General features: G+C 38.4%; 2 protein-coding genes across 2 annotated transcripts; one reads left to right on the top strand and one right to left on the bottom strand.

Moving 5' to 3' along the window:
- The first annotated feature begins 367 nt into the window (after nucleotides 1-367).
- Nucleotides 368-4340, top strand: chrna10a (cholinergic receptor, nicotinic, alpha 10a). The gene is made up of 5 exons (XM_085796024.1): nucleotides 368-618; nucleotides 1569-1714; nucleotides 1998-2152; nucleotides 2768-3300; nucleotides 3390-4340. The coding sequence occupies exons 1-5, from the start codon at nucleotides 558-560 to the stop codon at nucleotides 4076-4078; spliced, it is 1584 nt and encodes a 527-aa protein (XP_085652150.1). The 5' UTR covers nucleotides 368-557; the 3' UTR covers nucleotides 4079-4340.
- Nucleotides 4341-6118: 1778 nt separating this feature from the next.
- LOC146976323 (olfactory receptor 52N5-like) lies at nucleotides 6119-7059 on the bottom strand. Its single transcript, XM_085794492.1, has one exon. The coding sequence runs from the start codon at nucleotides 7057-7059 to the stop codon at nucleotides 6124-6126; it is 936 nt and encodes a 311-aa protein (XP_085650618.1). The 3' UTR covers nucleotides 6119-6123.
- Nucleotides 7060-13091: the final 6032 nt, after the last annotated feature.

The following is a 13091-nucleotide window of genomic DNA, read 5'->3' as shown; positions in this document are numbered from 1 at the left end:
CCGGAAGCGAAAGTAAGAGCAGGATGGCAATGATGAGGCTGCCACGTTTGTACCTACGTCAAAATGATGCTCAGATGCGAAATAAAGGACGTTTCTTAACGGAACGAATAACAGAGCAAACAGCTGAGTTTCCAGCCTGGCTGCTGTCAGAGGACGGAGCCGAGAGCTCTCCGTGGTGCTGAACTGGAGCAGTGAAACATCTATTTCCTATCATTTATTTCCTTCCAAAAACATGTCGTGTGTGTAACAGCTGTTCACGAATTCAGTGTGTGTGTGCGGGGTTAACATGTAGCTAGATGTATTAGGTCTTGTTCCTGCTGTCAATCCTCTGCCCCGCCTCTCCTTTCTCTTTCCCACACTCGTCTGAGCATTTGTGCTGGATGAGGCTGGATCTCAAACGCATGACTGATCACTGCTGAATTCACCACAGTTCTTACTCTTTTTTTTTATTTTCCCTCCTTTTCGTCTTTTTCTGATTTCAATTTTTGTTTTTTCATTTGTAAACGTGTTTGGTAGCTCACATGATCTTTGGATCGAGATAAATTGTTTCTACAAAAATGAAACGTCGGAGAATCCAAACTTTTATCCGGTTACTTCTGTGTGTCAGTATTTTCCCACGTAAGTTTCCATCTATTTTACTCGAGGTTAAAATACGGACTCATACTGGATATTTCTTCTTGCATCTAGTTAGGCTACTTGAAATTGACGATGAAAGATACAATTTGCAGAATTCTATGCCTAATTCTCATCTCATTTTATAGCCCACCGTTTTTACATTTAATCATCATTTCTCCTTAGATTTTTCTTGCTCTTCCATAAAAGATGATACTCACAATCTGCAAACTTGCAGCCAGTTGTTCAGGGATTTTGCCATCATCATAATCCCATAGACCTTCTTTGTATCCAGCTCAGGGTTAACATCTGGCTCACCCAAATCCAATGCTGACATTAGAAACAAGCCCCAGTTAGAAGATATGCAATATAATGTTGCTATTTTTAAAAGTATCAATCTGCTGTCATGATTCTCCTTAATTTAAAAGTATGAGTGAATAAATGCTCTGAATAGAATTATTATGTTTGTAAACTATTTTTTTTAAATGTCCTTTTGTTAAAAAAAAAAAAGAAGAAGAAGAACGAAAAAAAAGAAGGAACATTTTTAACTTTCTTTTTCCATGATGTAAATGTTAAATATGAATTTTGGGCTCATTTTGATTTTCACATGCTGTGTATCCTGAGGATTAAGTGTTCAATCAACACACACTACACTCCAGTAGGCTACACAGGCTGAACAGAGAAAGTTGTTGCTGGTAGGCCTACATAATGTCAGATTTGCCTGATCTCTTTCTGGAGCTTTAGAGAAGGGCAATCAAACCTAACATCCCCTTTGCCCCCTTCCACCATCTGTCATGCAGCCACATTACCCCTCATGTACTCTGTTTCTTCCCACCTCAGCGTTCTCAGCACTGAATGACTCTGACCAGAAAACTTACTCACAAAAAATCCCATCAGAATGTCCTAAAATACTTAATTTTGTCATTGGCTGTAAACTGTTTTTTTCCCTGTCTTAGCCTGCTGGTGTGCTCATGGGAAATATGCTCAGAAGCTGCTGAAAGATTTATTCACCAACTATACTAGTGCACTGAGGCCTGTGGAGGACACGAACACCATCCTGAATGTGACCCTGCAGGTTACACTGTCACAAATTATCGACATGGTAAAAAACCAGTGTACACAAGTTCTTATGTCTAAAGAATTGACTAGAAACAATGGTCAATTAATTGATTAGCCAGAACACATAATCTGCAATTTTCAAAATGTAACGGAGGTCCACAGGTATATTGTTACCTTGGGGTCTGAGGAGATTGTGAAATTTTTGAAATTCTATGGACTAAACAACATAAAAAAAAGAAAAGAAAAAAGTGCTATTTTAATGTGTCATCATATTACTTAACTTATGTATTTGATATTTATTTTGTATAAATTTCAATGTTTTACAGGATGAGCGAAACCAAATTTTGACTGCATATTTATGGATACGGCAAGTGTGGGTTGATGCACACCTCAGATGGAATAAAGATGATTACGATGGACTCGATACCATCCGTATACCTAGTAGTTATGTATGGAGACCTGATATAGTCCTATATAACAAGTAGGTCGGAATGGTATTGGGTTAATCATTCAGTTATTAACTTACTTTGGCTCTTTTTGGTCAGTATATGAGGCACAAGCTGAACAGTCCTTGAAGCTATTATTCATGGGAGTGTCCAGGCCTCTGTCTGCTCTTTATACACCAGTAATGTAACTACTGCAGTCATCCAAAGGACATTGAAAACAATAATAACTTAAATTTAAACTTAAAATCAGAGGTACCACATTTCTGACAAAAAAGGAGGAACAGGGAAGAACAGGGTCAAGGAACATGCTTTTAAGTCTGAGTGATGCCTCTGATGATATCACATTGATTATGATGACCCACCAACAGGTAACATAGGATAGCCACATGCTAATACATGAAAACACAAACATTTTGCATTACTGAAAAGATATAAAATGCAGACAAAACACTGATGAATGAGTACAACTCTTCAAAATGTGTTGACTCTTCTCTCAGTTGTACTTGTGCCTTGGTATCCTGATCAGTTGTCTCTCTCTAAACATTCTCCACCTGCTTCCAGGTAGTTCAACTTATCAATTAGCTTTTGGTATGACTGTGAACACAGCTGCTCTAATTTCAGGTTCCAGACAAGTTTTCTTTGTCTTCCAGTGCAGATGATCATTTTACTGGCCCTATGGACACCAATGTGGTGATCCGAGACGATGGCCAGATCATGTGGGATTCCCCAGCTATCACCAAGAGTTCTTGCAAAGTGGACGTGTCTTTCTTCCCCTTCGATGCTCAACAATGCAGGTTCACCTATGGGTCCTGGACCTATAATGGTAACCAGCTGGATATCCTAAACGCCATGGACAGTGCAGACCTGGCTGATCTGGTGGACAATGTTGAGTGGGAAGTGCTGGGTATGCCAGCTAAGAGGAATGTGATTCAGTATGGCTGCTGTGCTGACCCTTACCCGGATGTGACCTACACGCTGAAGCTGAAGAGACGAGCATCCTTTTATGTTTTTAACTTGCTTATACCATGTGTGATGATCTCTTTTCTGGCTCCACTGGGCTTCTACTTGCCCGCTGACTCTGGAGAGAAGGTGTCATTGGGAGTCACTGTGATGCTGGCCCTCACTGTCTTTCAGCTGTTGGTTGCAGAGATCATGCCACCCTCTGAGAATGTACCTCTTATTGGTAAGGGCAATACATGAGTGTCAAAACCCAACACATGTTGTTACATGTAAGTAACAACATGTTTATTTTTTTCTTATTTTCTCCCACAGGAAAGTATTACATCGCAACAATGACCATGATCACAGCCTCCACTGCCCTAACCATCTTCATAATGAACATACACCACTGTGGTCCAGATGCCAAGCCTGTTCCCAAGTGGGCCAAGAAAGTAATTCTGCAGTACATGGCCAGAGTGTGCTTTGTTTACGAAGTTGGGGAAAACTGCATGTCGCCACAGCCGGAGAAACAGGAGCCCCCGCCTGTAAAGAACACCAACTGCACCATGAATGGTCAGGCAGGGCCATGTAGAGAGGACTGTGTCTTCAAAATGGAGAGAGGACAGGAGACAGTAACAGAGGAGAGGGAAGACATGGATCAGATGATGAGTCCTTTGGGCTCAATTGGGAAGAATCCTACCAACCACTACACCACTTGGAAAAATGACATTTTCATGAGCATGGACTGTGGGGATTCAGGGGGTCAAAGGAGATGCAGGAAGGGAGGTGTGAGTGAGGGAGAGAGAAAGGAACGAGAGATCTCCTGCTGCACCCAAAGCAATGATAGGCAGCTGCTGCGTAATATTGAGTATATAGCCAACTGTTACAGGGATCAGAGGGCCACACAGAAAAGGACTGGGGAGTGGAAGAAGGTAGCCAAAGTTTTAGACCGTTTCTTCATGTGGATATTTTTCATAATGGTGTTTTTAATGAGCCTGCTCATCATGGGGAAGGCTATCTAACTGAAGGAAATCTGAAAAGAATTTAATGACAGTGTTAACTTGAGCGTGACAAAGATCATTACAGGGTAGTAAACGATTAATGACTTATCCAATAATTCACATATAACATTAACATTAAGGACTAAGTCACCACCTCCTGCATTCCTAAGTAGAATTCATTTTTTGATAAGTGTTTATGGGTTGTTGACAACTTGCTTTACCTAACTTTTGTTTGAATGTTGTGTGAAAGTTATCAAGCCCAGCCATGAAATAGCAAGTCTGTTGTCAAATCAACACAATTTCCTGTTGTATTTCCACAGTTTTGTGCTTTCATTTTTTTTTTTTTTTAATTATGCTTTGATTTGTTTCTTTACAACATGTATTTATTTGTATCAGAAATTATAGGTCAAAGGATTCACAAAAGCAATAAGAGGTGTTGAAATTCACTGATGCTTGACAGTCTTTTTTTTTTAATTAGATGAGTAAATTATGTAACATTGTTTGTATGTAACGATAAATAATTTTACTGTTGTAGTTCATAAGGCTGGTGATGAAACAAATAACATTCCAGACAGAAAGTTACCCCAAAATGTGAAAATGATGTCTCTCAGGAACAATGATGGAGTACTGTCCATACACAAATGTAATTTAGGACATAGAGAATACAGTATGTCCCTGTATTATAACTGGTGTTGCCATATATGCACTCATATTGTTATCGCATCTATCTCCTCTAAGAAAATTTGAATAAGATTCCCAGGAGAGATAGTATTTGTACATGTTAAAAATATCAATGAATTGTTTATTTATTTATTTTATTAAACTTTCACAGCTGAAATGGGACAGATTGTTCTGGTCCTGCTCAATTAATCAATCAAATTCTTCAGATTCTTCATTAATGACAAGTATTCGACATGAATTCTTTATGATATACATTTGCATGCAAGTTTGTAAAAAAACAAAAACAAAAAACCCCACCCATAATAGTTTTATATACAAAATTGTACATTGTATTACATCAGTTGCATCAACAACTCAATGAAAAAGTCAATACACAACCAGAGAGGGTTCTGTGAAATCAGAACAACCCTCAGTGTAACCCACATGGATTATCTGTTTAATCCCCTGGATCACAGCCATTTGCTTCTCTCTTGATGTGCATTATCCCTGGTCTTTATTGTGCAAAATGGGCCATAACTCTTTAATCTGAAGAAAACAGACTGAATTGCTTCATCAGCAGAACAGTGTGTTACCTTTGAATTGAAAACTATTTGAAAAAATGTGCACTTCCACATTCAGAGAGGACCAGAAATGTCATTCAGACAAATTTGATGTGGGGGATTCAATAATCAGACTACTGGATCTTATGAGACCTCTGGCTGACCTTTCATCACAAGATCTGTAGCCTACTACGAGGAAACACAGCCTAATTTCAGCAAGCAATGCGGAAAGATGAGGGCAGTAGTTTTTTTGTGAATACAATGGTACATATCAGTTCATACGTATCTACTGTTGTTATAATTGTACAGTGTATGCAGAAAGGCCACAATATAAGGGAGATTATAACAACTAGAGTCACTAAAATGAGCTGAGTTTACAATCTAACGTGTATCTGACCAATCCTGTCATCAGAATCAGAAGTGATACAGTGATCTAAAATATATTGAACTGTTATTAGGACTCATTGTGATTCATTAACATTTGACATTGCACAGATATTTTTCTAATAAAAGTCTTGTGACTGCAGTGTTATTAGTCCTGTATAGAGGGACATAATGACTCAGAGCAGCGGAAAAGCAGCAAGTTGAAAAATGTTAATACACACCACTCATTCATTCATCAAAGGAAAATGCAGTAACTGTAATTTCAGAAATTTGATGACTTTGTTAATGTTACTTTGTCTTTGTTTTAAGAGTACTGAAACACAATCCCACTCACTGAAAAAAAGGTGACTTATTACAAGTAAAACAAACATCTTAGTATATACAGACAGGCTTTAGAACAGGTCTGCCATGCTGTGTTTATATTTCTCTATACAGTATGTTTTATGCAGAAGATAGAAGGCATTAGGTTGGAGACACATTTCTTTGTAATATTTGGATAATTTTATCGCGTAATGATCTTGTTTGCATTCCATAAATAATTGGATTTAAATTAGCAGGGACAACATGAAATAAAATATATGCAATCTTCCTTAAATCTGGGTAATTTGGGAAACGATGCAGTATGATGGTTAAAAATCCTGACCAGAGCATGATTAGATACAGAACAAGGTGGCTCGCACATGTTTGCAGAGCTCTGTTATTCAATTCTTTGTTTTTCTTGATCCAGCAGATGAGAGCTATTCTGAAGTAGGTGACAGCAATGCCACCAATTGAGCAACTAAACAGCAGCACAGTGAAAAAGAGTCCATAGATATTGTTGGTGGACACATCCTCACAAGAAAGTTTGAACAGTGATGCATTGTCACAATAAGCATTTTGTACAACTGATCTACAACGGGACAACCTCACTGTAAGACCGATCAGAACAGACACAAGCACTAATGACACCCCCCATGCAGTTGCTGACAGGCCGATCACGGCCTTTGTAGTCATGATGGAGCTGTATCGTAAAGGGTGACATATAGCCACATATCTGTCAATTGCCATAATGATGAGAATCATGTGTGAAGCTGAACCGAATGTGTGGCTGTAAAAAGCTTGAGTAACACACTGGTTGTAGGTGATGAATCGTTCAGTCGAAATGATATGAGCCATCAGCTGAGGCAGTAGGACTGTGTTACCTATCAGATCATTGACAGACAGGTTACAAAAGAGGATGTACATCGGCTGGTGCAAACTCTTCTCAGTGATGATAAGTACAAACACTCCAATGTTTGAAAAAAGCAGGGAAGAGTAAACAAACAGCAGTAAGAAAAACAGAGGGTATGTGAACTCTGGAGATATGTCAAAGCCTTGGATCTCTAAGATGTCACTTGAAATTGTCATGTTTCTTTCCATTCTGTTTAAGTCAATGGGCAACCTGGAAAAGGAAAAAAAACAGTTAGTAGCTTAATAATAGTGATGGTGGATAAAAGAAAATCGAAGCTGACATAAAATGTATCTGGGAAGCATTTAGTGTCACACATCAGGCACCATTATTGCATTTTATATTTTTTATCCATAAGGACAATATGAAAAAAGTCTAAATATTACTAAGAAATTAAACTTAAATGTTATATAATTAAACAATTAATGCTGGATATGTAATACTTACTTTTTAAGTATAGAATTCTGTCTCCTTCTATGTGCACCAAAGTGTTCTGCAGTTAAAAACATGAAATTAAACATTAACATTCAAACTGGCAGTACTCAGCACCTTACGTAGTAGTTTAATTGATGAGGAACATTGTCATGTAAATCTATCAAATAAATGCACAACACAAACAATAAGCAGGCATTTGTCACATTTATGTATGTTGATATAACAGTGATAGAGGGTATTACCTAGGCGGTAGCAATCTGGACTGGCTAGATCGTGATCTCTTTTATCTTCAGCCTGAGGAGCATTTGACAACAACTCTCACAAGAGTGAAAGTGTTAGGGTTAGATTTAACTCAGCCTCCTGGAACTGTAGATTCCCAAATTGACAGATATGGAAATCCTTGGACACATTGTAGGTAGGTAAAGCCCCTAAAGGTCAGATGCCTCCTTAATAAGTATGACATCACATGTTTTTTAATTTTTTAATTTAAAAAAGAATGTTGGTAACACTTTCTATGAAGGTCTAGTTTATAATGCATTAGGTGAACATGCATAAGACATTATAATGCATTTATAATGCTTTAAACATGTCATTATAATGGTGTATAATCATGTATAAGAACTAAAGTATTACAAGTGTGGACATAATGTATTATAAATTAAGCACTTATAATGTTTTATACCTGCATATAAAGTGACAACAGTGTTTGAATGAAGAATCTGAAGTCCTGGGTCACATAACACATTATAACCATCTATACTCTAGCCAGTGGTAAAGACAAACATAGAACTGCTCAACATAGAACAAATACTAAATGCTCAGTTACGGAAAGGGCGTAATGCCTTATAAATATCAATACTGTAATATGTTATAGGGTGACTTTAAGAGCATTTAGTAAAGTGACAACACTGTATGAAGTTATTAGTAATTGTATGACATTGACACAATTATAATCACTTAGGAGCAGTATTTTGGTGGCTGTAAGTAAAGTGTAAGTTAAAAATTATACACCATAATGATCTTTAAAACAACTTTATTTTGCAAAAACAAAATATAAAGAAAAGGTGCGTGTTATTCTGTACATATCATATCAATACAATTGAAATATGTAAAAGAGAGACTAAAGAATGCAATTATAACAAATTATATCTTGGAACAGACTAGCTTTTTTGCACATTTAATGTGCAATGGGTAGCAAAGTACCATTCTCTTTCATTTCACTTATGCGCTCCTTAATCTCAGCTGTAATAGCTGCGTGTCATCTATCCACAAAGGTGGAGGGCTTTTCAAAGTTCTCATTCCACTGGCCTAGAGCTCTGAAAGCTTCAGGGGCTGCGAGGCTGGGCTCTGCCGTTCTGGCGATTGTGTTGCACGGTCAACACCAACTTCTTCAAAGGCAGGTTTCATGGACCCCATGGCTCCACCGATCTGTTCCCAGATTTGACTAGCTCCCTCATTAATTGAGCCTTGCTGGTCAGTTCACGCTGAAGGTAGTCTTTATCGGACTTCAGCATTTCGATGGTTTCTTCTCGGAGTCTCCCGCGCTCTCTCTCTGCCTCCAGCTGAAGTTTGATCATGGCCAGCTCATGCTTGATTGTAGGAGCTGCACACAACACATTAGCAAGGATGACAACCTTGACAGGGATGCTATGCCAAGTTTGAAAGACAATCTATAACCTTTTTGGGCCTATGCTGGATATGACTCAACCAGGCATCATCTAACTTTAAATTTTCTAATGTTAAATGGTTTGAATATGACTAACGTTTCAAAGTTTCATCTCTAACTTACACGCTTCAATATTATACATTTAATGATGCATTTTGGACAATCTACAGAAAATAAACAACCTAAAATGGCAATACATACCCATTTTCTCTTCCTCCACAGCAGGAGTGGAAGCCCTGTTGTCTTTCGGTGGCGGAGGATTCACAGCTCCCCTTCTCCTGTACATGGCTATCCATAAAACATAATCAACCGGGGGTTAGCGTTTGAAGCATTATGCTTTGGCTATTGTTAGTTTGAATTTGATTCAAACTTTACAGCAAAACGCTCCCACATTAGCACTATGCACTTAAACGTTTGCTTTGTCAACATGTTGGCTGGATTAGCTTAATGTTACCCATGTGGCCTGGATGCTAACGTTTAAGCTTGGCCGACAAAACTTAGGCCAAAACCCCCCAAAATAACTATAGCCTATGCATTTTGTTCATAGTTACAGTCTGTGTTGAAAAATATTACCTTAGAGTTTGGTTTCGTTGCCTTGCAGACCGCCTTTCTTTTCAAACCTGAAGTCAAGTGCCTCCCCCTGTCGTCTTCGTGGTGGTCCCCTGTGCTACGTTCAGGAGTAATCAGAACTCAGAAACTCTGGCTTCTGACACTCAATAAATTTTGTTCATGCTAAATAAATTCAATTGCTTGATTTCAGTTCACTTGCATAACCTCTCAGCTAATGTTACCTGCCAACACAGGCAACACAAGCCTCCTCCTGTGTTTAGTGACAGTTAAACATACATGCTTAAAAAGGTTACATGCTGTCATTCCGACATCCCACCACTCCGACAACCACCATTTAGATATACCACCATTCCGACATACCCCTATTCCGACATGCAAATGCAGGTCCGGCTATAGCCATTTTGGTGCCCTAGGCGAGATTACTCTCAGGCGCCCCCCCCCAACAATGATCATAATGATCATAACGATAACATAGCAGTGTATCGCTATGTCCCCTCTGACCCTGAGATACACAATTTGCACAACAATCAGTAAAATTGCATTGAGTAAATCCTGGGTGAAGACATGAAAAAATTAGTCTCTTCACAATCATGAGAACAAACTGCTGTGGTGCTTGAAATGGGTATACGAAAGTCTGGGCTTCACAAAAGCAGTGGAATATACTGTATGATATAAGGCGATAAGTGTAGAAAAAAAATTGTGAAATTGCTTTTTGAGCATAAATGTTAGGCCTAACTGTCATTCTCACCAAATGTCTCAAATGTGGGATAACAGAAGCTAAATATTGACTTCACATTACATTTCAAACTTCATGAGATGTGTGTAGCCCGAAATGAGAAATTGTCTCCAAATATCAACTAAATAGACAAAAAAACACACAAAATGTACAATATTTAGCCTATATAATGTACCCTATATATGTGTTGTCATTGTGGTACTGTTTGAGAGGTAAAAAAAGAAAAAAAAAAAAAAAAACTAGTTTGATAGCTCAGCAGGTCTGAATACAGAGCTGGAGCTGATCTGGAGCTGTGGCCCACTGGCCCTGCTGTCTGAGCAGGCTGAAGTCTCAACTCTCTCTTCTTTTTTCATAATCTTCCTCATCAAATTAGTCAGAACTTTAAACCTCTGAAGCACCGTCATCATCCTCACTGCCTCTCTCTCTCTCTCTCTCTCTATCCCTCTGAACGACTCTGCTGTTTCGAAGCGCTTCACAATTGTTGTTTTGATTGACAGGTCGTCAAGGGCGTGCGGCCGTGCGTATTTGAAAGAGGAGAGCCTCCCAATCACAGTAGTTGAACCGCATTTCTACTGACCGTAAATGACCGAAATATGAAAAAAAAAAAAACATATCGAGACGGTCGCGCAAACGCGCCGGCATTTGTGCCACACATCTAGGCTAATTAAAAATGTGGCGTTTCTAACAAGAAAACGGCTTGAGAGCATTCCTGCTGCAGACAGGTATCTGCTGTGTGTGTGTGACTATACACAATTTAGGAACATGTCATTGTTTATTTATTTGTTTTGGGTTTTTTTTTTTTACACAGAAAACACTAAGTGAGGGGGCGCCAGCGGACATAAATCATTATTATTATCTTTTTTTTTTTTTTCCCCCTTGACTGGCGGCGCCCCTCCAGCAGTTGGCGCTCTAGGCGACCGCCTATATCGCCTATGCCTAGAGCCGGCCCTGTGCAAATGTCCCACAATTCCGACAAGGCTTTCAACATACTGTAAGGAAATGTGCATTATTTAACAGGTGACTCCCTTCTTTAAGACATGCTGATAGAGGAATACCCACATTTGTGCATAATTATGCAGCAGAGCGCAGACAGGGACTAGTCTGCCTGTCTAGCCACTACCACTAAACTTAACCGATACTTAACCAGTGCAAAATCATTTTGGGGGAAAAAAAACCCTATTAAAGGAATTGTCGGAAAGGCAGGATGTTTAAAAAAAGAAAAAAAAATCATAAAGCAAGCACGACATGAAGCTAGTTTTACTTGCATACATCTACCCAGCTGGCTAAGCGTATGCCTTTTATACTGTAGCTAATGCTAACTGAGCAAGTGAGCACAACAAACTTGCAAAAAATCATTGCCATCACAGCTCCACCCAACATCACAAAGTTTTGTTTGTATCCTACAGTATGGTCATTTTTAAGTGGGGGGCAACTGCCATTCCGACATGCCACCAGTCCGACATACGCCTCTAATTGTCTAAATGGCAACACTTAATTTTCTATAGAAAATTAAGTGTTGCCAAGGGGGGAATTGGAATTCATGACAAGACTCATTAGGCAAAGCTATGTGTTTCCAGTTAATCTGCTCAGTTTTGTTTATCCTGTATCCACGGCAGTCTCAGATTTTTGAACTCAGCTGACAGTATCTTAGTAAATCCGGCACTTAGGGGTAAAGAGTGCTCAGAATGAGTGCAGCTTTTCTGTCAGCTCCCACCAGTCTGCCCATTCTTCTCTAAAATCTCTCAGCTAAATGATCAGGGTTTAAAATGGAAATTGTTTGAAGTTAAAAGTTGACAGGCTTTATTCAAGAGCAATTCTTTCAGATGTCTTAAAATTGCAATTATTGATCTAAAATTGATAGAATCAATCATTATCAAAGTGATGTCAGCAAAGACTAAAACGCACTCAAATCACTTCATATTTATTTATTTATTTTTTGTATATTTTGTGGCTTTTTATGCCTTTAGTAGATAGTACAGTAGAGAGAGACAGGGAATGGGGAGTCAGAGAGAGGGGGAATGCCATGCAGGAAGGGGCTGCCCAATACAGGATTCGAACCGGGGCCTGCAGCAAGGACTTTAGCCTGTAGGGCGCCTGCTCAACCTACTGTGCCACTAGGTGCCCCACTTCACATTTATTTTAACATTTTTTATTCTACGTTTCTTTCATGTTCACATTAGAAAATTGTAGGAAAAAGATGATTAAAAAGTCACAATAGGTCTAGAGAGGATACAGTGAGTTTTAAGTAAAAGACATTAAATTAATTTTAACTTTAATTCATTGTGAAAGTGAAAATCACACTAGATTTCATACACTGGAACCAATTCTAAAATTTCAATTTCAATGTGACATCTATAAGGTAAAGACCAGAGACAGTAATTAAAAGTTAAAGTCAATTAACAAACCAACTCAAGGGTCCATCATGTCCATTTCTCCTGGGTTAGACTAATGTCCTAGTGTCCTAACGGCCCTTTTGTGTCTATAAACAATGTCTTGGTTCCCAAAGGCCTGATGTGACCACTTCAGTTCCATAGTTTTTCAATTATTATTTTCCTCATGTTGTCTCGAAGAAAATATGAGATGGTCAGACAGAATAATATTAACATGTTCATATACTGTATATATAATATGTCTAATCTATTTTGGTATTCAAAATATTCTATAAAACTTGAAATATAATTTTATAAACCAAGACATATGGGGACAAACACGCTTTTAGCAAATACTACATGAAATTAATGTGTTAAAAGATGTAACATAATAACATACTTGAATAAAGATAAAGAATCAAAAAAGAATCTAATGTTTACAATTTG

Source organism: Trachurus japonicus, chromosome 13 (assembly GCF_045865225.1).
Source record: "Trachurus japonicus isolate A0001 chromosome 13, Traja_1.0".
Taxonomy (NCBI): Eukaryota; Metazoa; Chordata; class Actinopteri; order Carangiformes; family Carangidae; genus Trachurus; species Trachurus japonicus.
This window is presented reverse-complemented; position numbering and strand designations above follow the sequence as displayed.